The 27,457-nt window shown below is 39.8% G+C and overlaps 1 protein-coding gene and 1 long non-coding RNA gene across 2 annotated transcripts in view; one reads left to right on the forward strand and one right to left on the reverse strand.

Moving 5' to 3' along the window:
- The window catches only part of ANKFN1 (ankyrin repeat and fibronectin type III domain containing 1), a 518,608-nt gene that overhangs the window by 445,998 nt on the left and 45,153 nt on the right, over positions 1-27,457 (forward strand). Inside the window, exons 12-16 of the mRNA XM_047708413.1 lie at positions 4,606-4,713; positions 16,781-16,880; positions 17,171-17,303; positions 17,779-17,895; positions 24,911-25,126. Coding sequence (XP_047564369.1) covers positions 4,606-4,713; positions 16,781-16,880; positions 17,171-17,303; positions 17,779-17,895; positions 24,911-25,126 — 674 coding nt within the window. The remainder of the gene's footprint in view (positions 1-4,605; positions 4,714-16,780; positions 16,881-17,170; positions 17,304-17,778; positions 17,896-24,910; positions 25,127-27,457) is intronic.
- LOC125087770 (uncharacterized) overlaps positions 11,405-27,457 on the reverse strand; it is a 59,276-nt gene continuing 43,223 nt past the window's right edge. The window contains exon 3 of the long non-coding RNA XR_007123514.1: positions 11,405-11,504. This is a non-coding gene — a long non-coding RNA (uncharacterized LOC125087770). The remainder of the gene's footprint in view (positions 11,505-27,457) is intronic.

Consider the following 27,457-nt stretch of genomic DNA (forward strand, 5'->3'; position numbering starts at 1 on the left):
TATTTTAGCCCATAATTATACATCTAAGAATCTAACCTAAGGAAACAAACACAGGCAAATAATTATGAACAAATATACTGTTGCACTGTATCAATACAGTGAGAAACCATGTATGCAAGGAAACAAACACAGGCAAATAATTATGAACAAATATACTGTTGCACTGTATCAATACAGTGAGAAACCATGTATGCAAGGGAGAACAAATATCCAGTATTAACTCAGTGGCATTACAGAACAAAATGCAACCACTAAAAATGGTGTTTTAAAAAATGCATTGTATGGAAGAAATTCTTACTTTTTAGGTTTTATGTAAAAACATAATGCAAAATTTTTTTTCACATAGTTAAGCTATGAGTTTGATGATTATTAGATAGGCCTGTCTGCACATAACTATCAACTTTGACAGTGGATATTTGGGTTATAAGATTGTGGGCTCTTCAGTTTTCTTTTGTATATATTTATGTACTGTTCATGTTTTATAACAGCCCTTTTCCTAGGATCAATCATGAATCAGGTGGCATGTTACGGGCTTTCATCAGTGTCTCACTGAATCCTCACATGAGTCCTTCATGACTGTTCTGTCTTACGGATAAGCACCCCCACCTTCATTGTCTGCATCACTCTGAACATCAGAGTCAACATAAGATACTACATGCTGGGCAGTAATCTAAGAACTTTATATAGATAGACTCATTTAATCGTCATAACAGACCCACTGAGGTGGTTTTTATTAGTAGTCCCATGATACTGGTAAGGGAACTATTCACATAAAGGCACATACATACATAGAGCCAAACATCACAAAATCAGCAAGCACTGAAGTCGGGCCAAAACCCTATGGCCCTTGTCCTTAACCACTATGCTATCCTCCTCCTCTAATAATAAGGAAATTAGGACTCAGAGAGGATGTTGCCTTGCCCAAGGTCTCAACTCTTGTATGTGGCTGAGCCAGGATTCAAGCCTAAACCCATCAAGCCCATGCCATGTCTCCTATGCTGTGGGAATTAGTGCCCTGCTATCCGGCAGACAAACGGGCTAAGAGCCAGCCAGCCAACCAACCGTTTGTGTCTACTGTTTCTGGTGGATTCACATAGCTACACCAGGTGATATAGGGCTCTGGACACCTGAGATCTCTAAAGCCCCTGAGTCCCATGGGCATTTGATAATTTAATTATTCCAGTCTTATTTGGACATCCTTCTTATTAAAGACATCAGAAACACAAACTAAAAATATTGCAAGAGTAAGATACTAAGGGAAACTATCTCATTCTAGAGAGAAGAAAAATGTATATATTATTGATGAAGGGATAGTAGGGATAGAAAAGGAAAAAAAAATGATAGTGTTGGTTGACCTGAAGGGGGGACAGGGGAAAATTTCCCACTCCAAATGCAAATTCTCATCTGCATATGGATACATTTACTTATAAGCATCAGATATTCTGTAAACTTCAGATTTAATCAGACACTCTCCCTCACAGCCTATTGCAAGGGCTTTCTCCAGAATGACAAGAACAGTCTTCCAGGACTGGGAAGAGCCACTTATTACTTTACTTGCTAATTAACAAAGCAATTGCCAATACGTTCTAACATGGCCCATTTGACTAGTAGGGGTATCTGGTGAAGAACTAAAATCCAAACATGTCGTTATAGTTGCTGCAGACATGCCATATCACTTGGAAAAGAACAATATAAAAACACTGCAGCTCTATTTATAAACAGAGTATGACGTTGGGATGCAGCATATATCAGTATTCAGATATTTACTAGAGGACAATATATTCTAACATGACAGAGTAATGGGAAATTTGGTAATATGTTCCAGTAAGCTATAAAACCTTTTTTAAAATATTTTTACAAAAGGCCTTAATGTGTTTTTATAGACTTATGTTATATGGTATGGTACATAATAAGAGAAAAGGACCCAGACAGGCTTGTCTGAGTTACGATCAGGAAAGCCCTGATATCACCAGTGAATGTAAGCTCTGCATTGTGTTGCAATCGAAGTGTCTCATTACCAGAACAGTGACCTGTATTATGTGGCACAATCTGCTCTTTTCCTGCCACACTAAGTTTATTCCTGTCAGGTTCCTGATTTCTTAATATATTTTCAATTTTCTCCCTCATCCCTAAAGTCTCCTATTTTATGTAGTCGTCAGAACCTTCCAAACATCTATGAGAAAAACTCATTCTTTCCAAAAACCCTGGCATCGTGTCCAGTGCTCACTTGGGCTGCAGTTTAGCATTAGCAATTTTCAAATGTATCATAAAGTCATCAGCTTGAGCTCGCCTCTGATGTCATAGGGCTCAGCTGAAAGAGCCAGCTCTATTTCATGTCCCCTTGCACTGATGGCAGTATTAACACTCATTAGAATGTATTAGCATGTGCAGGGCCACATAAGAACTCAGCCACCCAGAAGTCTTACTCAAGCAAACATTACTCCTCTTATCATGAGCACTAAAGATGCATTCACCCAACTGAGGGAACAAACTCAAAATGGCCTTTGGGAATCCATGATAGCATTTATGATCATGCTACAGATAAGACTGACAATCACTTGGAGTTTGATTCCCCAGACATTTCCAAATTTCCCAGTAAAAGCACATTTCCTAGCCCAGGCTACCTGAACACCATCCTACTATTCACAATGCCTCACCAACATTTAATGAGTGTCCCTGATATGCCCAGATGGTGCTTTACTCACATGATGTTTTTAAACCTCAAACAACCCTTAAAAAATATTTAAAAACTCACTTTACAGAGAAGAAACCTGAGGCAAAGAGAAATTAAGTCACGGTTTCTGCCCACAAGGAACAGAGTCTACAGAAGGCACCTATGCCAATTCCCTGTCTCCAGAGTTGACCACAACTAAGCCACACCACACAAACTCCAACCAAGCTCTGACCCTCCTTCCCAAAAGAAACAAAACAAAACAAAACGTGTCTACGGTATAAGGAAACAGGCACTATATGGAAGGCCATGAGACTATATTATGGTCTTGGCTCTGCCCCAGACAAGCTGAGTGACGTAGAACTGGAATGGTTCTCTCTGGGACTCAGCGTTCTGAGAGGTGAAATGGAGACGAGTACCTGGGGGAGGGGAGGAAAGAGGAAGGATTCGAAAATCTCTGAGGCGTCCTTCTTATAGGGTTAGAAATGATGTTTCCATACTCACTACTCAGGGAGCTCACTCTTCATCAGTGAACTCCCTTCTTTTTTTAACTTAACGATTTATATCCTATTGCGCTGGATATCTAATAAACCTCTCATTTCATCCTCACAAAAAATCCTGTAAGGTAGATACTATGTTCATTCTTCACATTACAGAGTAGTGGCCCTATAAGTTTCATGCCTTATAGACACGGAGCCAGAAGCCCAAAGAGCCAGAGTTCATACCCAGCTTTATCTGACTCCAGAACACGTTCTTTCTAATAGCTGTTCTACAGAACACAATTCTTTCTAACTGTGAGGGACTGTTAGGCCGTGGATGAACCAATGAGTGATGGTTTTACCTAACTTTAACCATCAGGACATTTGGCTAAGTTTCTGAGCAAGGGAGACTCCATATTTTAAAATAAATCTGGGGGGAGGGGAATTTGAAACTGGTTCAGTTAAAATTTAAGCCTCAGATATACTCATGAACTAACTGGCTTTACTAGAAAAGAATGACTAGAATTTTTAGAGACAGCATTTCAACCAAGAAGTGTTTTAAGTTATTGCTTTTAAAAGGTTCAGAGAGTAAAACGAGGTAGGGACAGATAGAAGAAAGGATGGACTATAAAGTGACAGACCTGCTGAAAAAAAGACAAAACAAAACACAAAAACCCAGAGCTGGAGACAGCAGAATTACCATCTTGACATTAGTCCCATATGGGTGATTACTCTTGATATCATTATAGCCAAATGGAATGAAAATAGAAGGGGGAGAAAAATCTCAGTGGGTATTGCAATTTAAATTTGCCATGTAAGCTAATACTGTATATTTAGAGACTGAGCAGACAGGGTGGTTGGTGGCTCGGGAGTATGTGCAGGGGTTGCTGTGCCAGCTAACCAAAGCAGACATTCATTAGAGCAAAATGTAGATTTCCATTTCTTGGCATCTGACATGGGCTCTTTCCTTGGAAAGAAATGTCAATTTGGCCAAAAGTGTGAAACCTACAATAAAAGCACTGGAACTGTGGATTTCATCTAGTCTGCACATTCCCACCCCTTTCTTTCCTACTGTGGAAATCTAGTTGTGATTTGGGGTGCTGAGTGGAGAGATGGAGGGGAGCGGATTAGGACCCAGGATGCTAAAAAGGAGGGTAAGGAGCTGGGGAGGGGAAACTGGACTCCCAGAGTCCCTGTTTTCTTTTGGCCTTCAGTTACTACTTTCTCTTGCCCTAAAATTGCCCAACACAAAAAAACCAACCACAGTTGCTATTTTGTACAGGGCCCCGAACAATGGCAGTCCCAAACTCTTGGCACTGCCTGCCAGCTGTGCAAGTGCTGGGTGCTGATCCAGAATCCAGAAGGTGTGAACAGAACCCAGCTCCTGAGGCTGGGCCTCAGGGGAGAGGCCTCCCCCACACTGAAATTTCATTGTTTGTTTCTTCTGTTCAATAGACTGGAAAGACTATGACGACAGAGAGCCCAGACACAGGGGACAGAGCGAAGTTTTGGAAGGTCTGCTGCAACAGGTCCGAGCCCTTCATCAGCATTACAATTGCCGAGGTAAGGATAAAAATCTGCGCTGGGCCATTGACTGAGGTCTTGGTGGCGCCGGTAATGTTAGCAGTTTCCTAACTGGGTCATACCTTCTCATTCATCAGGGAAAGAGAGATATTAATATTTGTACATCTGGAATCACTTTACAGCACTATCTTGCTTTAACCCTTCAGAAGAGACTTCCCTCTCTCATTCTCTTGTTCTCTTTCTCTCTCACCGTCTCTCCATGCAAACAGTTTGAGGAAAAAAAAAAAAAGCTCAAGTAAAACAGCAGCTGCCACTAGTTCCCTTCCCTTTGAATTGTCCCTTCACGAAATTCCTCAGTGTGCTGGGTCTTTGGGATATTCACCCATGAACTTTTCAGCCCTAAGGAAAATTCCATGAGCATCCCTGAGGAAGTTTAGCCAATTTTTACAGTAACAAGAAATCTTCTTGTCATATTTGCAGGAAGTTGGCAATGCAGTTTCACATCCACTGTCTTTTTCATCCGCGTTTTAGCAATCACCACTAAGGCTAAGTGACTTGACCAGGGTCATAATGCAAGGAAAAGACACAATCAGGATTCTGACCCAGGTTTTCTGTCTCTAAGTGCTCTCTTCCTGCCATACCTCACTTCTGTCCCGCCCTGAACACTGGGACTAGGCACTAGGTTTTGATCTCACCCTAATTTTAATCTTCCCCTGTACTACTATTTGGGAAGAGCACATACATCTCTAGACCTAGTCAACCATACCAAGAAAATCTCTGAGAGGCATTCAAAAACTTCTCTTCTATGTGGGCTATTCAGATGGGACAGGGTCAGGCTTCTGATCTGTGTAATGATTCATGGAATAGGCACTTAGCTTTATTTGGAGAATTAAAGCCTCCATAAAGTTTTCGTTTTCCGTGCTCCTTCACCCATCAGATCCCAACTGCACTGCACTCTCTAGAGGCAGGGCACTGCTGGGCCAACTAGGTAAGAAATCCATGAAACTATGAGATGCTAGCTGAGTTTTAACTAGGTATAAAAAAATTATACTTGGTATTAGCAAACAGTTGGTCCCTACTGTATAGCTATAACAACAGAGCTCTTCAGAAGTGCTGGGCATAGCTAGAAAGGGGGACAAGTGTTTCCAAGAAAATATTCTTTTTTTTTTTTAATTTTTATTAACATATAATGTATTATTTGCCCCAAGGGTACAGGTCTGTGAATCATTAGGTTTACGCATTTCACAGCACTCACCACAGCCCATACCCTCCCCAATGTCCAACCACCCTATCCCTAGCCCCCCCCAACACCAGCAACTATCAGTTTGTTTTGTGAGATTATGCGTCTCTTATGGTTTGTCTCCCTCCCAATCCCATCTTGTTTCATTTTTCCCTTCCCTACACCCACAACCCCTGGCCAAGCCTCTAATTCCTCATATCAGAGAGATCAGATGATAATTCTTTCTCTGACTGACTTATTTTGCTTAGCATAATACACTCTAGTTCCATCCATGCTGTTGCAAATGGCAAGATTTCATTTCTTTTGATGGCTGCATGGTATTCCATTGTGTGTGTGTGTGTGTGTATCTCACATCTAATTTATCCGTTCATCTGTTGATGGACATCTAGGTTCTTTCCATAGTTTGGCTATTGTGGACATTGATGCTATAAACATTCGGGTGCACGTGCCCCTTTGGATCACTACATTTGTATCTTTAGGGTAAATACCCAGTAGTGCATTTGCTGGGTCATAGGGTAGCTCTGTTTTCAACTTTTTGAGGAACCTCCATGCTGTTTTCCAGAGTGGCTGCACCAGCTTGCATTCCCACCAACAATGTAGGAGGGATCCCCTTTCTCCACATCCTCACCAGCATCTGTCATTTCCTGACTTGTTAATTTAAGCGATTCTGACTGAGGTGGTATCTCATTGTGGCTTTGATTTGTATTTCCCTGATGCCGAGTGATGTTGAGCACTTTTTCACGTGTCTATTGGCCATTTGGGTGTCTTCTTTGCAGAAATGTCTGTTCATGTCTTCTGCCCATTTCTTGATTGGACTATTTGTTCCTTGGGTGTTGAGTTTGATAAATTCTTTATAGATTTTGGATACTAGCCCTTTATCTGATATGTCATTTGTGAATATCTTCTCCTATTCTGTGAGTTGTCCTTTGGTTTTGTTGACTATTTATTTTGCTGTGCAAAAGCTTTTGATCTTGATGAAGTCCCAATAGTTCATTTTTGTCCTAGCTTCCCTTTGCCTTTGGCGTTTCTAGGAAGAATTTGCTGCGGTCGAAGAGTTGCTGCCTTTGTTCTCCTTAAGGATTTTGATGGATTCCTGTCTCATATTGAGGTCTTTCATCCATTCTGAGTCTATTTTTTCTGTGTGGTGTAAGGAAATGGTCCAGTTTCATTCTTCTGCATTTGGCTGTCCAATTTTTCCAACACCATTTGTTGAAGAGACAGTCTTTTTTCCATTGGACATTCTTTCCTGCTTTGTCAAAGATTAGTTGACCATAGAGTTGAGGGTCTGTTTCTGGGCTATTTGTTCCATTGATCTGTGTGTCTGTTTTTGTGTGAGTACCGTACCATCTTGATGATTACAGCTTTGTAATAGACCTTGAAGTCTGGAATTGTGATGCCACCAACTTTGGCTTTCTTTTTCAACATTCCGCTGGCTATCTGGGGTCTTTTCTGGCTCCATATGAATTTTAGGATTTTGTTTCATTTCTTTGGAATAAATTGATGGTATTTTGATAGGGATTCCATTAAATGTATAGATTGCTTTAGGTAGCATGGACATTTTCACATTATTTTTTCTTCCAATCCATGAGCATGGAACGTTTTTCCATTTCTTTGTGTCTTCCTCAATTTCTTTCATGAGTACTTTATAGTTTTCTGAGTACAGGTTCTTTGCCTCTTTGGTTAGGTTTATTCCTAGGTAATTTATGGTTTAGGGTGCAATTATAAATGGGATTGACTCCTTAATTTCTCCTTCTTCTGTCTTGCTGTCGGTGTAGAGAAATGCAACTGATTTTTGAGGACTTATTTTATATTCTGACACTACTGAATTCCTGTATCAGTTCTAGCAGTTTTGCAGTGGAGTCTTATGGGTTTTCCACATAAAGTATCATATCTTCTGCAAAGAGTGATAGTTTGACTTCTTCTTTGCCAATTCAGATGCCTTTTATTTCTTTTTGTGTGTGTGATTCTAGTACTATGTTGAATAGCAGTGGTGATAGTGGACATCCCCTACCGTGTTCCTGACCTTAGAGGAAAAGCTCTCAGTTTTCCCCCATTAGGAATGATATTCACTGTGGGTTTTTCATAGGTGGCTTTGATGATATTGAGGTATGTACCCTCTATCGCTACACTGTGAAGAGTTTTGATCAAGAAAGGAATCTGTACTTTGTCAAATGCTTTTTCAGCATCTATTGAGAGTATCATATGGTTCTTGTTCTTTATTAATGTATTACATCCATTGATTTGTGGATTTTGAGCCATCCTTGCAGCCCAGGACTAAATCCCACTTGGTCATGGCGAATAATCCTTTTAATGTACTATTGGATCCTATTGGCTAGTATTTTGGTGAGAATTTTTGCATCCGTGTTCATCAAGGATATTGGTCTGTAATTCTTTTTTTTTTTTTTTAAAGATTTTATTTATTCATTTGACAGAGAGAGATCACAAGTAGGCAGAGAGGCAGGCAGAGAGAGAGGAAGAAGCAGGCTTCTGAGCAGAGAGCCCGATGCGGGGCTCGATCCCAGGACCCTGAGATCATGACCTGAGCCGAAGGCAGCGGCTTAACCCACTGAGCCACCCAGGCGCCCCTGTAATTCTCTTTTTTGATGGGGTCTTTGTCTGGTTTTGGGATCAAGCTAATGCTGGCCTCATAAAATGAGTTTGGAAGTTTTCCTTCCATTCCTATTTTTTGGAATAGTTTCAGGAGAATACGTATTAATTCTTCTTTAAATGTTTGATAGAATTCCTCTGGAAAGCTGTCTGGCCCTGGGCTCTTGTTTGTTGGAAGATTTTTGATGACTGCTTCAATCTCCTTACTGGTTATGGGTCTGTTCAGGTTTTCTGTTTCTTCCTGGTTCAGTTTTGGTAGTTTATATGTCTCTAGGAATGTACCAATTTCTTCCAGATTGTCAAATTTGCTGGCGTATATTTGCTTATAATATGTTCTTATAATTGTTTGTATTTCTTTGGTGTTGGTTGTGATCTGTCCTCTTTCATTCATGATTTTATTAATTTGGGCCCTTTCTCTTTTCCTTTTGGTAAGTCTGGCCAGGGGTTTATCAATCTTACTAATTCTTTCAGTGGACCAGCTCCTAGTTTCATTGAGCTGTTCTACTGTTCTTTTGGTCTCTATTTCATTGATTTCTGCTCTGATCTTTATGAGTTCTCTGCTGCTGGGTTCAGGCTTTCTTTGCTGTTCTTTCTCCAGCTCCTTTCAGTATAGGGTTAGGTTGTGTACTTGAGACCTCTCTTGTTTCTTGAGAAAGGCTTTTATCACTATATACTTTCCTCTCAGGACTGCCTTTGCTGTGCCCCAAAGATTTTGAACAGTTGTGTTTTCATTTTCATTTGTTTCCATGAATTTTTTAAATCTTTTTAAATTTCCTGGTTGACCCATTCATTCTTTTGTAGGGTGCCTGTTAGCCTCCATGTATTTGAGTTCTTTCCAACTTTCGTCTTGTGATCGAGTTCTAGCTTCAGAGCACTGTGGTCTGAAAATATGCAGGGAATGATCCCAATCTTTTGGTACCAGCTGAGACCTGACTGTGATCCAGGATGTGATCTATTCTGGAGAATGTTCCATGTGCACTAGAGAAGAATATATATTCTGTTGCTTTGAGATGGAATGTTCTGAATATATCTGTGATGTCCATCTGGTCCAGTGTGTCATTTAAAGCCTTTATTTCCTTGTTAATCTTTTGCTTAAATGATCTGTCCATTTCAGTGAGGGGGGGGGTGTTAATGTCCCCTACTATTGTATTATTGTCAATGTGTTATTAATTGGTTTAGATCATTGGCTGCTGCCATGTTAGGGGTATAGATATTTAAAATTGTTAGATCTTGTTGGACAGATCCTTTAAGTATGATATAGTGTCCTTCCTCATCTCTTATAATCTTTGGCTTAAAATCTAATTTATCTGATATAAGCATCGCAATCCTTCTATTAGAAAATATTCTTTTAATTAGTAGTTCATTAGAAAATGTAAATGTGCATGGAAGAAGCTGAGAAGGAAACCCAAGTGGGTTTCATTCCCAGATCTGTAGGAAAACTTTACCCATACCGTGGCCTTAATGATTCCACACTGACCAGAGTGTACTCAGTTCTCTGTTATCAGAGCTCATTTTAGCACACCAGGCATTATCTAGGTTCCATTCTCTCTGCTGCCTCTCGATCATTGCCCTGCCCTGCCCGTTGGTTCTTATATGCCAGGGAAAGGTAATAACACAACTGAATAGATGATTCCTTGCAATTCATAAGCCACTTTGTGTTTGGTCTTTACCAAAGGGGGAAAACTAAAACTATTCATGAAAATGAGGGGTTTTCATATCTGAGGATTTAGATGCTCTCCCCATTACTATTAGGTTACTATCTAATAATCAAGAAACAAATATCTAGACAGAACAATTATTTCAATAGTTTTCATTCAACTTTTATCATGTATAAAAGGCTCTTCCCCAACAGGGATGTAAATATGCACACAATGTCAGGAAAAATTTAAGTAAGGCACAAGTAGAACTTTATTTCCTTGTTAATCTTTATTCTTAATTCTTAATTTCTAAGAATCTTAATTCTTATATTAATTCTTCCCAAAAAGGAAAAATATTTTTTATATTGAAATGTACTCAACACTTAAGCAGTATCTGAACCGTTTTTTTTGGTTTTTAAGATACCCAGCTGAAAAAGGGTCTCTGGTCAGTAAGTTTGGAAAATGTTGCATTATATATCGCTTTTCTGGAAATGTAAAATCGGCATTACAATATTAAAGACTCTAATAAAGAGACATTTTGAATTTGGTTAACCAAGCATTTTCCAAACTTATTTGTAAAGTCATTGTAAAACTTTTTCCAGTTAGCACAGACTTTGGGAATGCTGACCAATATTCCAAGTTAAAGGAAATGACCTCATACAAAAAATATATATATATTTCTAAGATAATTTAACATTACTCTGTCTCAGATGATAAACCAAGGATAATTAGGTATTCCATACAGAAAAACTACAAAATTTGTTATTTGAAAAACTCAACTATAAGAGGGAGGCAAGCCAGAAAACAGACTCTTACCCACAGAGAATAAACAGAGTTGCTGTAGGGAGGTGGTGGGGGATGGGCTAGATGGGGGTTGGGTAAAAGGAGAGTACTTGTGCCTAGTACTAGGTGTTGTATGTAAGTGAAAAATCACTTAATTCTACTCTTGAAACCAGTATTACACTATATGTTAACAAACTAGAATTTAAATAAAACTTGAAACATAAAGTAAAATAAAATACTCAACTACATTGAGATCTATGTGGTTGAGTGCATATACAAATTTTATTATTGTTATTTCACAAATCCCAGTTCTACTACTTACTAGCTGTGTATCCCTGAGAAAAGGGAGCCATAGCTTCCCTGAGCCATAGCTTCGCCATCAGAAAAAAATCAAGATAATAGTATACATCTTTCAGGATTGTTATGAGGATTACATTAGATAATGCATTAAAATCACCTGGTATAGCATAGGCACTTCACAAACTCCAGCCTATTTTCCTTCCATTGCTCTTCTAGATGAAGAATAGAGCCTCTTTTCCTCCTCAGCACTTTACTGATACACCCTAGAATTAAAGTGTAATCAATGACTCCAGTATAATGAGCCTGGAGTGCTCAGTAAATACATAGCATATTCCAAATGCAGAAGTAATACTAAAACAACCCTTCTACTACCAAAGCCCTACATGGGAGATACCAAAACTCACATTATAATTTCTGTACTTTGGCTAAAGAAGTGTCCACAGTTAATCTGCATGTTCAGTACTGGGATGCAAATTCAATGGAGATGTTGAGCAGCCTTTATTGTTCACACGGTTTATTCCCCAACATACATAATGAGTCAACATACATAATGAGTCATAAAGAAGCCATCTGTATTCACCACAGCAGTGCCCTGTGGGAGTGATTCTCACTTATCATCTAATTTTTCAGCTGGCAAACATTAATTGAAACACAGCCTACTGTGTGTCAGGTATCAATATGGATAAAATAAACTCCCTATGTGCCAAGCACTTGAAAGCTAAAGAATTACTGCATTTGAGTCCAGAAAACCGCCATTGTACCAGAGCCCTGAGCTACACAGACAGAAGCCAGAACAGAAGCCACTGTATCAATGGCTCAGTGTGTCAGTATAGACCCTGAATCAGTCAAGATGAGCTATATCATGCTGCAGTAACCAAATGACCTCCCAAATATTTATTTCTCCCACAAGCTATATATCTACCACTGGGCAGTTGAGGGCTGTCCTGTGTTGTCATCACCCTTCTCTAGAAATATTTGCCAGCACCCGTGGGAGAAGGAGATGAAACTCTTGAATGTCTCATATGGACAGGACTTTATGTATGGCACTTACATTCAAAACTCATTGGCCAGAACTGGCCACATGGCTATAGCCAACCACAGGGTTCCAAGAAGAAAAATTCTTTCATGTACCCAGAATGGAGGAGGCCCAGAATATTTAACATTTGCATGGGTCCCTTTCCCAACCCATAGTAGTAGTTCTCAGGGTTGTTCTTTTTTTTTTTTTTTTTTTCAGTTTAATCTTCATTTTATATTATGTATGATTATAATGAGAATGATCTTATTAATTAATGAGAGTGTGAGCAGCTGGGTTCAAATTCCAACTGTACATTCACTAGCTGTGTGACCTTAAGCAATTACCTACCCTCTCTAAAACTGAGTTTTGCTCACTTGTAAAATGTAGATAAGAATTATCTATACTTGAGGTGCCTAGTGGCTCAGTCAGCTAAGCGTCTAACTCCTGGTTTTGGCTCAGGTCATGGTCTTGCGGTTGTGGGACTGAGATCCCACATCGGGCTCTGTGCTCAGTACAGAGTCTGCTTCAGATTCTCTGTCCCTCTCCCTCCCACTTGTGCTGTCTCGCTCTCAAAGAAATAAATAAAAGAGCTTCATTATTTAAAAAAAGAGCTCTATTATTTAAAAAATAATGCATTAAATTCCTCCCATTCTCCATTTTTTATTCCCCAAAGGCTCAATTCTTTTAACCAGTTCTTTTGATATTTTCTTCATATCTCTAAAGAACATGTTTGTATTGGTAATCTTTTCTTTAACTTGAGGCATTGCCTCACTAAGAAAGATGATTTCTCTTTTTCACTCCTTCCTCTTACTTGCACATTACAATTCCTACCATTCGTCCTCCCAATATATCTGCATTGTAATTTTAGTAAGATCAATATTTATTGCCTACATTATAACAATCGTGTAATTCTATGATTATTTTCCTTTCCTTCATAACTTTTTATTCTCCCTGTACTTAGCTGTCATCTTTTATTGTATGTTTGCTTGTTTTCTGTGTGGCTGTAATTAATCCCCAGGCTATTCAATTGTGTCAATTTTCTCTCAATCCAATCAAATATATTAGTACTGTTTCACCTGCACCTTTTTAAGGAAGCCTCTCTGAGCCCTCTGACCTGTTCCCACCTAGACTGGTTGCTGGCTGCCTGGGTCTGGCACACAGCTGGTACCCTAGGGTCTCTTTTCACCACCATACTGAGGACTCTTCTGGCTGCCCTCCAATATTGGATTGCTTCTTTTTGTATCCCATGTCTTATTTTTTCTTGGGTTAGTCCTTCACTTCGGTGGAGTCCTTACTCTAGTAATTTCCTGAGAGAGGATTCTTGGGAGCTAACTTTTGGGTACAGTTAATGTCTAAAAATGCATTTAATCTACTCACCACTTTTAAAGTTTTCAGGTAAGTATAGAATTCTTGGTTGAAATAATTTTTTCAGGTTTCAAAGGTGTTGCTTTGTCCTTTTCTTGCTTTCAGTACTGAGAAGTCTGATATCATTCTGATTCCAGAAGTTTCACAGGATACCTTTTTTTTTTCTTCTTCTCTGTCAAGTTTTTAAGTTTTTGTTTTTGTTTTTTTTTAACTTCGGTACTCTAAAATCTGCTTTGGTATTTTCTTCATGTCTCTGGATAACATATTTATATTGCTAATTGTTGGGGTTTTTTCCTTCAATTTGAGGCATCACCTCACTAAGGAAGGATGATTTCCCTTTTTCCCCTCCCTGCCTCGTATATGCACATTATATATAATTCCTACCCCTCATCCTCTTAATATACTGAATAATATAAAAAAATGCACTGCCTTAGTGTGGGTGTACTGTTGTCTGTTGTGCTGGGCAACTGACAAGCCCTTTCAATATAGGAAGCTATACCCTTCAGTTATGGGATATATTCTTAAAATTATTTAAAGGTATTTCTCCCCCTTTTTTTCTTTGCTCCCTCCTACTGGACTCATAGCCTGATGTCAAACCTCCTAGGTTATTAGCCCATTAATGTTTCTTTTCCTCTTCTACTTTCCATCCCCATGTCCTTATGCTTTTTTTTTTTTTAAGATTTTATTCATTTATTCGGCAGAGAGAGACACAGTGAGAGAGGGAACACAAGCAGGGGGAGTGGGAGAGGGAGAAGCAGGCTTTCTGCCAAGCAGGGGGCCCAATGCAGGGCTCGATCCCAGAACCCTGGGATCATCACCTGAGTCTAAGGCAGCCACTTAATGACTGAGCCACTGTGGTGCCCCCTTATGCTCTTTCTCAAGAGATTTCTGCAAACTTATTTTCTAAGCCTTCTATTGGGTTTTTCAGTTTTTGGTAGTATATTTTTAAATTGCCAGTGCTTTTATAATTCTCTGAGTGTTTCTCTTAGGCTATCCTTTTCATAAAAATGCAGTGCCTTTGTTTCTCTTCAGGCTATTAATGATAGGCTTTGTTTCATTTTATAGTTTCTTCTCTCAGCATTGTCTCTCCTCTAAACTGTTCTATTGTTTATTTGGTTTTGGCCTCTGTCTTTCCTGTTACATGCTTTTCACATCTGCCTGGTGATCCTCGGATGTTCACGGAGATTTAAGAAAAGAGAGCTCAGTAGCTGTTGGGGAGCTTTGAGCACGTGGGCAGGGCTCTTTATCTATAAGCTTCACTTTAGAGTGATTTGGCATGGCCCTCTCTTTCAGAAACCAATGAAAGCAACGTCAGAAAGCTTTAAGTGAATTCTCTTGGTCTGGTCAGGGCCCCCAGAAGTTTCTTCCAGTGTCCTTCCTGGAGGGTATAAGTCTGAGTACCAGTGTTCTGAGAGCCTGAAAGGGAAATAATCTGCATGGAAACTTTGATTTCATCCACCTGTTTTGGGTACAGTACTACCTCTCACTCCCATTTTTAACTCTACTCCATGTCTCCCACTCTAGAAACCTGTCTTTATGTTTTTCAGAGAATAAGCCACTAGTTTGTTTTTTTTTCTAGAGTGGGAAAGGGGCATTAGTCCGGCTATGCAGGGTAGAGTAGGAGATCTAGAAGTCTGACTGCTTTTTAAACAGACTTCACCAAATCCCTCTGATTTTAGCTCCACATTTATCCCCCAATTCCAGCAGTGTGTGGTGCCCAAAGGGTGAATCAGGTCACTTCTCAGCCTTCTCCACTGCTGGCTTAGGATTCTACTTTCTCAAGTCTGCTAAATCCATCTGTCCATCTGCTTTCCAGCTACCAAAGTTCACTTGCTTTTGTTTCCTTTCTCATCTCTTTGTCTTTATAGATTCATGTAGTTTCCTTTTTTTTTTTTTTAAATCTCTTTGCTCTGGTTTAGTGAGATTTGGGGATAGAGCAGTATTAATGAATATGTTCAATAAGCTGCCTTTAACCGGAAGTCCCGGCAGCATCATTTTCAAGCACAATATGACCAGCCAAATTCATGTTCAAGTCAGAAAAAAATGTTTTTGCTTTGTTCTGCCAGGAATAACCATTACCAGCACTAGCTTGAAGCTGGCATGAATGCTCGTGTCAGTCAGCTTACTCCTAACTGCTCCTATAGGATCATAAGCAGAACCAAACTGGGCCTCAGCCACAGGCAGTCTGCCCAGCTTTCCATGCCTAACAGCGGTGATACAGACCATGTTCTCATCCCAGTGACATGTCTGTCCAAAGCTGGTGATGACCCCAACAACCTCAGCTTCTCTTCATGGTACAGATGAGCATTGAAATCCGTGATGATTTAGTTCAGGTCCATGGAGTACTATTTGTAAAGCTTATCTGGGGAAGTCTGCAAGTTTTATCAGTGAAAGCTCCAGGTTGTAAATAGAAGGGATGAACGATTTGCTTACCAATGTAGCCATAGCGCATGGGAGTGTACGAAAAAATATTTGTTCAGTAAATTAATGTCTTGGTTTTTCTGGGTACTGGCTTTTCAGTCTTGAGCAATCCATTTTAACCTCTCAATCTCAGTTTCTTCTTCTGAATAATTACGGTGACAATCATACCAATGCCTACAACTATTTTTATAAGCCAACATATACACTGGAAAAAACTGCCCGAGAATGCTAGCCGTGGTTATACGAAAGTGAGTGAAGTTTTGTTTTTCTCTTTTCTCCAGACTTTCTGCAATGTGTGTATATTAGTTATATAATGAAAAAAAATTAATGGAATATATAAACTAACAAAAAGAGCTTTGCCAGCATTGAGAAATGTGTGAATATTAAAGGCAATGGGAGGAGGGCAAAGATTTGATTCCATTTCTTTTTATCCCACTCATCTGGAAATACATAAATCACTCATCTGGAAAATATAAACAAAATGCCTAAGTGGTTTCCCCTGGAGTTATAAATGTTACTCATCTCCAACATTTTTGAGGAGCTGATCATTAATTGAGGTAACCGATAGCAACTCAAGATATAAGAGCTTTTTGTAGGAATGAATGAGCTGAATCCCTACATGAAACTGAGGATAAATGACACCAAGGGGACAAGGAAGAGGAAGGCAGGGAGGTGGGAAGAAGTACTGGGAGTGTTGCGCTGCCAATGGAATTTACACTGTATTTTTTTCTGTTTTAGAAACTTCAAAATTACAAACCACAGGCCGCAAGCAGTCAGTCTCAAGGAGCCTGAAACACCTATTCCATTCCTCAAATAAGTTTGTGAAAACCTTAAAACGGTGGGTCCTATGCAATTTTTCCAGGAAGTCTTAACTTCTCAGGAATCAGCTGGTTTGGATTCTTAGTAGCAACATAATAGAAATTTCCCTTTTGTTATTAAAAGAGCATGAAATTCACTTTTCTCCTGAGAATTTGGGCAAGATAATAATTTTGCTGAGTTCTAGCCTGTGAACACATGATACTTAGCAGGACTATGCTCACAGGTATATTTTAAATGATCTTTTATCATGATCAAGCTTGGCAGAAGAGACACTTGAAGACAATTCTTCATTTTGCTTTTTCTTTTTAGGGGACTCTACTTAGCCGTTATATTTTATTACAAAGACAATATGTTAGTCACCAATGAAGATCAAATACCAATTGTTGAAATTGATGATTCTCATACCAGTTCCATTACACAAGACTTTCTGTGGTTCACAAAGGTATACTGAGTTCTGATTTCATTTTTCCCCAGTTTGCACCAATGTTCCTGTGCATAAATCTCTGAAACCTTTCTTGAGCAGTCTCCAATGATCAAAGTATTGGGGTGGGAGTAAATTATCTCAAAGGTCTTCTTTCAGCCCTGATATGCCCTGTACCATAAAAAAAATGTCAAAGTTGCATCTATGCTACATTTTCAAAGCAAAGAAGCTTGCATTCTGTCAGACTGTGTCTCCACTATTCTGAGTTATGGGATCATTTGGCAAAGACTAAAATGTGGATCTGACTATTTCATTAACATTCAGATCTTTTTCCAATTGGACAGAGATCAAAAAGTTGTTTTGCATGTATCTGAAAATGGACTGGAGAACAAACATCAGGGGTCAGGTTTCCTTTTCCCTGCTTTTTGCTTTGATGCCACAACCTAAATCATGTACTGGCTTGGATGATCATATGACCTCGTGACTTCTTTTGCAGCTGTCCTGTATGTGGGAAGATATAAGGTGGTTGAGACAAAGCGTACCTATCTCCATGTCCTCATCCACGGTGCTGCAAACTCGGCAGAAGATGCTCGCAGCAACGGCCCAGCTACAGGTGAGGGGCCAGGTTTCAACCCAAATTCCCAAGGAAATCTTAGAAAAGCTTGGTCAGTTCAGTTACCAAGCCCACCTGGAAAGGAAAAGGATGGGTTCCTTTCTCTTTCAGATCTCTAAGCATATAAAGGCTTCTTATGCAGTCTGAGGTGCACATCTGTTCATGTTGGGAAACTGTGCCTTTGGCAATTTCCTGGACAAGGAGCAAGGGTCTCTCTTCAAGAGTCTAGGAGTGACCCCCTAAACAAGAGGTGAGACTTGAGTTCTGGATTTGATATTAATCAGTCAACTCATTTCTCCTTTCTGGGTCTCAGTTTCATTACTTGCAAAATAAGAGGAGTTTGACTCGATCACAGGAGAAACCCTTGCTGCTCTGGCATCCTGTGCATCTAACTAGTGTATAGAGATGGAAAAAGAGACCGACAGATATTCTGAAGCGTTTCTTGGCTTGTTCTTTTGTTAAAGCATAGGAATTTGCATACATTTTTGCTTACTTTAAAAAAAAAAGAGAGGCGCCTGGGTGGCTCAGTGGTTAAAGCCTCTGCCTTCGGCTCAGGTCATGGTCCCAGGGTCCTGGGATTGAGTCCCAAGTAGGGCTCTCTGCTCAGCAGGGAGCCTGCCTCCTCCTCTGTCTCTCTCTCTGCCTGCCTCTCTGCCTACTTGTGATCTGTCTGTGAAATAAACAAATAAAAATCTTAAAAAAAAAAAGAAAAGAAAAGAAAAGAAAGTTCTTAGAAGCTTACCTGTATCCTGAATTTATTCATCCTTCCATATTATTAACCTAATAAGATCAGGTCCCCAAGCCTTACAAGAATATTTGTAGCTTACAAAGCCCTAACTAGAAAAGACACTGAATTTTCACCAACTTCTTCTGGGTTTCCTTTCATTGTTTTCTAGTATTACCTGAATTTGTGGTTCTTAACTACATGGACTTGGAGTCTTTTAAGAGATCACTGAGCCTTTATCAGCAATGGGTATTTACCTACAAAGTTGTCAGTTACATAAACCCCAGAAATACACATAACAGGAATCTATGTAAGCTGTGTTTGGCCAGGCCATACCATCCAAGGCATAAAAATAGGATCATAACAACAAAAAAATATTTCTGTGGCTCCACCCCCACCAGCAATTACAGGAACTTCATTTCTTGACCCATAAAATAATAAAAATTAAACACCTGAAATAGGAACAGTTATTATGTTGCTATTCTAATTCTGAAAGGCAACTCTTATTTCTCCTGTGCTATACTCCATTGCATCAACAGCTTACTGCCTGTGTGCTCAGTGGCCTCAGAGATTTTAGGAAATGATGCTCTGTATTTCAGCTCACTCTTAACTACAAAATGTTCTTCAACTCAAGGAAGAGCTCTTGCAGCTGGACCGTGATGACTGTACTGAATTCAGAGACCCCCTTCATCACTGATCAACTTGAGTTGGAACAAGCCCCTGTACCTCAAACTGCCCCTGCCTTTGGGTAAAAGTTCATTCTCAGGAGGCTCCTTGATACCTTACTTAAGTTCTTTCTTGGGAGACTTAGACACCTTAGTGGACTCTTCATTAACTCATCATACAGCCTAGACGTGCTTGGATCACAGACTGAACAAGCTTAGAATTATTTCAAATAGGATTCTTTATTCCTAGAACACGTTCATCTCGTATCAGTAACATGAGAAGGGTCTGGCTGTCACAGCCAGTGCAGCTAGATTCTGAGGAGCCAAAGAGCAGCCATGATGTTCAGTGTGCCCCTACTCAACTACTCTCATTGCATTAGCTCTTGGATTTTCCTGGCTCCCCCCAATATATTGACCCCTCTACTTTTCATACTTTATCAACTCCCTACTGATCTCTTTTCCTTCTTTGCCCAGCTTAGATTCCTTGGCCCATCCTAATCACTCCCTTGAAAATATTCTAAATTTCTGGCCACTGTCTTCCCCTGCCATATTATTTACTTGGAAAATTTAAGCCTGGATGAATCCAACATGTCTACACTGGAGGACTTGCACACTGTTGCATAAAAGTCACACACACACACACAAAGGCAGGGGAGCTGTGTCATGGCTAGTTCATGTAGTTCATGGCTATAATTCTCACATATAAGTTACCTAGTGATCACATGCCATTTCTCTAATTTCACTTTCCCAAACTATAAGGCAACTATTTAAAACCTCCTCCATTCTCTTACATCCCCATCCCTTCCCCACTCTCTCCAATCCTGTATCAGATGATAACTTCACTACATAATTCGTTAAAAGAAAATGAGTGGGAATTCTTTTCCCACCACCAAGCTGAAAAGCTTCCTGGCATTGACCCCACTTTGTATTTCATCACTCCAATTCAATAGTATTGGTTGAATAAGTAAATGTATTTGTCCAACCCTTGTACACCAGAGAGTATACCTAGAGGTGCTCTATCTTATTTAAAAAAGGGGGGGGGGGGCGGATCACAGAACTGTACCTCATGTCATAGTCACCACCTGGATAGTTTACCAGTCCTGCATGGTGACCAGTGCCTCACAGTACTCAGCAACCAGTTACCCTTTACGGTGTCCATGGAAGGCCAGAGCACTGCTATGCATTACCTCTCTACTTCACATTTCTATTTGCTTGCTTAAATAACAGAAGTCTTTGTCATTTTTTTTTTTTTCTGGTAGGACCTATTGCACAAACCTTTTGCTGATCTTTAGGATAAAAATGTATAAAAATAATGAAGCCGCCTTTGATTTTTAGGCAGTGAGAAGGGATAACAGGCACACAAAATATTTCACAAGAGGAAGAAAACCGGATTTGGGGAAATTGCTACTGAATATTTTAGATCTCTCTGGTAATTGACATTTACTATGATGTTAAGAGGAAAGTAAAAATGGATTCTTAAATAGTTTGATTGGCATCAGTCATACATAAATCCTGTGGACCTACACTTCTGGTTATCTATCACTGTACTGTCCCCCCCCTTTCCAGCATCACTACCACTGCCTAATTACTCCAGTTACATCAAAAGCCTCCAAAGTCTCACACTCTTGCTTCCAGTATTATATATACTAGAATACTTATATATTTCAGTATATTCTCCAATCCTTCCTCTACGCTTCTGCCATGGTAGCCAATAAAAGATTCTGACCATGTCATGCCCTGACTCATGCTCTCTTAAGACTGGCTCAGACATTTTATCCCTATGGTCACCATCTTTCTCCTCCAGTTTTCATTGCATACGGACTTCAACTTCATCACAGTGCATACCATCCACTGTGCACCAGGTGCCTTATAATACAATTTCTGCTCTATAGTGAGGTTCTTTAATATATAATAATAAATAATAATACGAAACAACAACTTTCATTTCACAGAATACATGCCAGGCACCGTGATAAGTGCTTTACAACTATATCTAACTTAACCTCCGTCACACCCTAATAAGAAAATAGTATTACTGATACTCACTTAACAGATGATGAAACTGAGGTCTACAAAGGTTATATAACTTGCCCAAGCTTGCACTAATAAGAAGTATCAGAGTCTGGTTACAAATCTAGATCTATATAACTCTAAAGTCTACATTTTTTCCAATACTACTTCATCTTATTATGCATTCACTTACTTTAAAAAGCAGACAAAAATTTTAAATAGGAGAAATTATCCATATTATAGCTTAAAAAGTAAAAGTAGTCTATTCTGTATCATTTGGAGCTGATTTAGGAGAAATAGATTAGATTTATTGAAAAAGGGTAAATTATGAATTAATTGATTAATATGACCTAAGCAGGAAGAAAGACAATTATCTACCAATATTTGGAGTAAAAAATAATAAGATGAGAAAACCTGTAAGTGGCCAAGACCCCACACTATTTTTCCCACCCTTAGGAAAATGACAGGGTACCCAAAAGGCAAAGTGTACATTGCTCTTATATTAAGGGGTATCCGAAATACCCTCAAAATACAGTAATCATCTGACACTGTAGATTGGGTTACATTAAACTTTCCTCTTCCATAGCTTTTTTTTTTTTAAAGATTTTATTCATTTATTTGAGAGAAAGATCACAAGTAGGCAGAGAGGCAGGCAGAGAGAGAGAGGAGGAAGCAGGCTCCCTGCTGAGCAGAGAGCCCGATTCGGGGCTCGATCCCAGGACCCTGAGATCATGACCTGAGCCGAAGGCAGAGGCTTAACCCACTGAGCCACCCAGGCAACCCCCCTCTTCCATAGCTTTAAAAAAAAATTTTTTTTAAGATTTTATCTATTTGAGAGAGAGAGAGAAATCACAGGTAGACAGAGAGGCAGGCAGAGAGAGAGAGAGGGGAGGAAGCAGGCTCCCTGCAGAGCAGAGAGCCTGATGTGGGGCTCGATCCCAGGACCCTGGGATCATGACCTGAGCCGAAGGCAGAGGCTTTAACCCACTGAGCCACCCAGGTGCCCCTTCCATAGCTTTTAGAATTAGTACTAAGGATTAAAAGCCAGGTAACACTTAGAAATACCATGTCTTTTTCATTTTTCAAGAAGGGAGATAAAACTTTCCCCATAATTTTACTCTCCTTTTCAGGCCTTCATATCCAACTTTCCATGTCACCCCAAGCTGAATAAAGGTCTCTAAATAGTATGCTTATCTAAGGCTTATTGATAGTCCTGTGATTTGTTCTGATTATAACCTAGATGCATTCCTGTGAGCCATCAGGTGGTTTTTATTCCTCTTTAATTTGTAGGATCCTCAGGGCTCCCAGATCTCCCAATCTTGGTTGCATAGCACAAAAAGTATTAAGGTGGTTTTCCTTTAGGCCTAAAGAATCCCAAATTTGCCCCCTTGGAACATGGTTGCAATTTATTTTCACAAAGATATTCTGCTCTGAAATTGGGCTCTCCCCAGAGCTAGTTCTCTAACCCAATTTGATGTCAATCAAGAATTTCAGGAAGACTTTTAGTGCTTTCTTATTCAAATTGTTGGTCAACATATCCAAAGATGATGGTGAACCACTGATGATAACTCTGCTTAAACACAACCACCACCACATTCAATGTCTCCCTACCAGCTTTAGTCCAAAATAAATCATATTTTCTACTGTCCTAATGATAAAATGTTAATTCAGTCAATAAAGACTAAATGAGCTATTAATATGTGCCAGGCACTGTGCAAGTAACCCAGAGACACAGAAATGAAATAACTATGAGCTCATGACATGTACACCAATCTGTAGGAAAACCACAGTCACACTAAGATACAAGTTTCCACAGGAAACTATAGGGGACAAAGGAAGGGATGGTAAATTCTGAGAGAGTTGGGAAAGTTCTCCCAGAAAAGATGAAACCTAGGCAGAGTCCTGAAAAAGAGTAAGTGTAAGCCAGGGTGGGATTCCAATTAGAGCATAAAGAAAGCCCACACCCTACTTGTATGAAGCTAAAGAGTTTACAGAATACTTTCTCATGCATTGTTTCACTTAATCCCCAGACACTCTGTAAAGTAGGGATTAGCATAAGGGCTGACTCTTAATTTTAAATGATGAAACTCAGGGCCAGAGAGGGTAAAAAATTCTTCAGAAGGCTAAGAGTTAATGAACAGGAGCCGCCCTGAAACTCAATACCAGTGTAACTAAAGGCTTAGCAGCTGTGGCTGGCGGCTGCTGGAGCCAAGTTGAACTGGCTCAAGAGAGCCAACTGTTAAATATTCAGGAATTCTGAAAGCCTGTTGTCAAACTTTTGGTAGATGGGTAGCTTTAAATTGGCTAGTGTCAGTGGGAGCATTTACACCACAGAAATGGGCCTATGGTACCAATCAGGCCCTTTTTTTTTTTTTTTTGATAGCCAGCTTATCAGTTTATTCACCAGTATTACTTGGCAGCAAACTGCCTTTATATAAAACTGTATTATTACAGAGGGCTGGGTGAAAAGCCTTACCCAACTAACTTCTCTAGATTTAGAAGTCACTTACTGAAAAGGAATAATCGAACTGAATGATTAGTTAATTTAAAAAATAATGATCCCACAAATGTTTATATGTTAATAATTATTAATGAAATTTCTTACTTATGTGTCCAGTTCTAACGAGGAAAAACAAAAAGATACAAGACAGTCTCTACCTGGAAGAATATTCCCGTGTTTTCAAAGCTGTAGATATGGACCAGCTGGCTCATTCATTTTTAGGTCATCCATTTCACTTTTCCAAGTTCTGGCTCTACTTTCGCTCTCCTGCTAACTGGTCATCAACATTTATCTGAGCTCACAAATGGCTGCTGGGAGTGCTGAGATGGTTTGTTTATATCTTTTAAAAATCACAGATATTCAAAGTAAAAGGGTATTTTATCCTATTCATCCAGTGTTTTAGGTTAGAAATCTTCAAGCCCTGCATATTTTAAAAATTCTGTTTATTTTAGTAATAAAAATGGGCCCCTCCACATTTGATGTGGCATCTTTCTCTTCCTACCTTACTAAAAGTATTGTCTGCCTCAGTTGACCTAGCTTACAAATAATTTTAACATAATTTTAAATAAACAGAAACCCCTGAAATTCAGATAAGTCAAACCAGGCCAATCTCCCAATTAAAGTATCTTGAAAGGAATGCGCAGTCATTTGGGGACCTGTACAATGTGCTACATTGTCAATTCACTTCTTCATTTTAAACAACCCCACTTCATACCAGCTTACTGTAGATCTCTTGAAAACTCCACAAGTGGCATACTTGAAATATCAGGCATTTTTCTTTAAAACATCTGGGATTCTCTTCAAGTGCTGGTAACTGAGGTCTATGGGCTGGTGTGTCTATGTGGGTAAGAGATATTTACAGATATTGAATTTGCTTAAAAAAACATAATTTTTGTGCCTCTTACTATAATCTTTGCAGGCTTATGGTGAAGAGATTTTCTTTGAGCTTCTGTTAAGTACATTTCTGTGGTGGCACATACTCTAGGTTTAAATTTGCTTAAAAAAATAAAAAAACTTTTCAGAAATATCAGTTAATCATGCAGTGTCTTTTGTTGCAGTTATGTTGCTTTGTTTGCACAGTATCATCCCAGCTACCAGAAATCTATTTGTTTCTAGAACTTACTTGGAACACACAACTTGGGAAGAGTTTACTATGAGCCCATTAAAGACCGGCACGGAAACATCCTCATAGTCACCATCAGAGAAGTGGAGATGCTTTATTCATTTTTTAATGGTAAATGGATGCAGATCTCAAAGCTCCAAAGCCAGAGGAAGTCTTTGTCAACACCCGAGGAGCCAACAGCCTTAGACATTTTACTGATCACCATCCAGGTAGGCAGTCTTCTGAGTTTTCTAATACTGCATATTTAAAGTTCCAAACACACTTGTTGAGACTCCAGTGAAATATACCAAGAGCCACTTACAAATGCAGTGATGAAGTGGAGAGGGCCCAGAGGTATTTCACTGCTTGTATCCCACACACAGGAAAGATGCAGAAGCTTATTTTTTATTTATCACTCTCCAGCTCTGGAATTCATCAAGCAATACAAGTGTTGGGCACTCCAAAAATACCCCTGACTGAAGAACCAACAAGAAACTTTGAGACAAATATTTGAGTAGGGGTCTATAGGCAGTATAATCAAAACATTAAACCAGTACCTGAAGGGACTATAATAATAATAATAATACATTCCTGGACTCTGTGTGTGTGTGTGTGTGTGTGTGTGTGTGTGTGTGTGTAAAACCCTCTGAACAAAAACTCTTAACACCTATTTACTCATTTGTTCCTTATAATGCTCCCCTGGGTCAGACAGGCATGATAAAGTCCATTATAGGAATGAAAGGACTGAGGCTCAAAGAAATTATATACGACATATGGCCACACAGAGAGGCAGAGTTAGTGAAGCTAATGAAGCTCCAGCACAGTTTAGCTCTTCGCCTGTACAAGCCCCTTCCAGTGCCCTGGCAGAGATCCCAATAATGTTATATTCTTCTCCTTAAAGAAGGCACCAAAAGGGACGCCTGGGTGGCTCAGTTGGTTGGGCGGCTGCCTTCGGCTCAGGTCATGATCCCAGTGTCCTGGGATTGAGTCCCACATCGGGCTCCTTGCTCAGCAGGGAGCCTGCTTCTCCCTCTGCCTCTGCCTGTGCTCACTCACTCTGACAAATAAATAAATAAAATCTTAAAAAAAAAAAAAGAAGAAGAAGAAGGCACCAAAAACTGTATTCACTTCAGTCCCCACAAAACTTGCATTTGCCACTGGGCATACAGCGAGAAAATGGAGGGCTGAAACCTAAACTCAGATCTTCTGACTGGAATCAGGCTTCTTTCTGCCACTTGACATCACATTCCTGGGCAGGAGTTAGAATTGTAGTCATGAGGGACTAGAAATGAAATAAAGGATTAAAGACTCACCGGAGACTGGAATAGCCACCAAAATTCAAAATTCAGGCAGCTTAGATCAAGACTCAGGCTGGCTGGCCAAACCAGGATACAAAACACATCTTCTGCTCCTGAGTCCAGTGCTCTCTCCATACCATCACACCCCTCATGGGTTCTTATGTGAACATGGGCGTCACACTGTTTCTTTTTCTTTTTTTTAAGCCTAGTCATGGGGATGAGTTCTACAGTACTCTGCAGTTAGGTGGTAAAGCTGGCAGAAACACCTACCTTGACTGAGCCCTGTGCAACTGGTGGCATACGTGTATAAGACAGCCATCCCAGAGTAAAGGGAAAGAAAGGGCTCTGTCCCACATAAATCCCAGCTTTGGTACATATAACCCTTTATGATCACCTTAAAAAGCTAAGCCACCAGCCTACTATCTTATTTTCTTTTTTTTTTTTTTCTTTTTTTTTTTTTTTATGTATTTGCTTGCCAGAGATCGTAAGTAGGCAGAGAGGCAGGCAGAGAGAGAAGGGGAAGCAGGCTCCCCGCTGAGCAGAGAGCCTGATGCAGGGCTCGAGCCCAGGACCCTGAGATCATGACCTGAGCCAAAGGCAGAGGCTCAACCCACTGAGCCACCAAGGAGCCCCCCACTATCTTATTTTCATTCCTCACTGAGAAGTGATTGATACAGTAATCTCACCTTTACTTTCCTTGTACTAGCCCAAACCAGAATGGAGTCCAGCGTAGCAAAGGTAAGCTAACTGGTCAAAGCCAATACCTCTGGCTTTGATTTTACAGAATTTGGGTTCATATGAAATTGATAGAGGGTGTGTGTGTGTGTGTGTACATGTGTGTGTAAGAGATGGGGGCATGGAACACAGACATATTCTGTGGCTCCCCTCTTCACCCTTTATAAGCAAGTGCTAAAAGAAACATTTTAAAAATCATAATAAATTGAGCTTTTACAGGGTGACTAATACACTAATCCCCTATAGGGATAAACTGGGGTCTGGGCTACCTTTGCTCCTAGAAATACAGCACAGGCCCCAGCATGATATAATACCTGGTTTCTCCTAGACTTATTACATTAAAAATGTGTTACAGGTGCAGAAAGATTCCAATCTGGCGAAAGGTTGTTAGAGAAGGAGACCAAAAATAGAGGCAAGATCAGGTTTCCACACAGATTCAAATGGAAAATTTACCCCCTCTGACTGGCACATTTCTGCCTGATGTCGCTCCCACCCACCCCCACTCTCCTTCTCCTCCTACTTCTCTCT

This window comes from Lutra lutra, chromosome 16, assembly GCF_902655055.1.
Source record: "Lutra lutra chromosome 16, mLutLut1.2, whole genome shotgun sequence".
Lineage (NCBI taxonomy): Eukaryota > Metazoa > Chordata > Mammalia > Carnivora > Mustelidae > Lutra > Lutra lutra.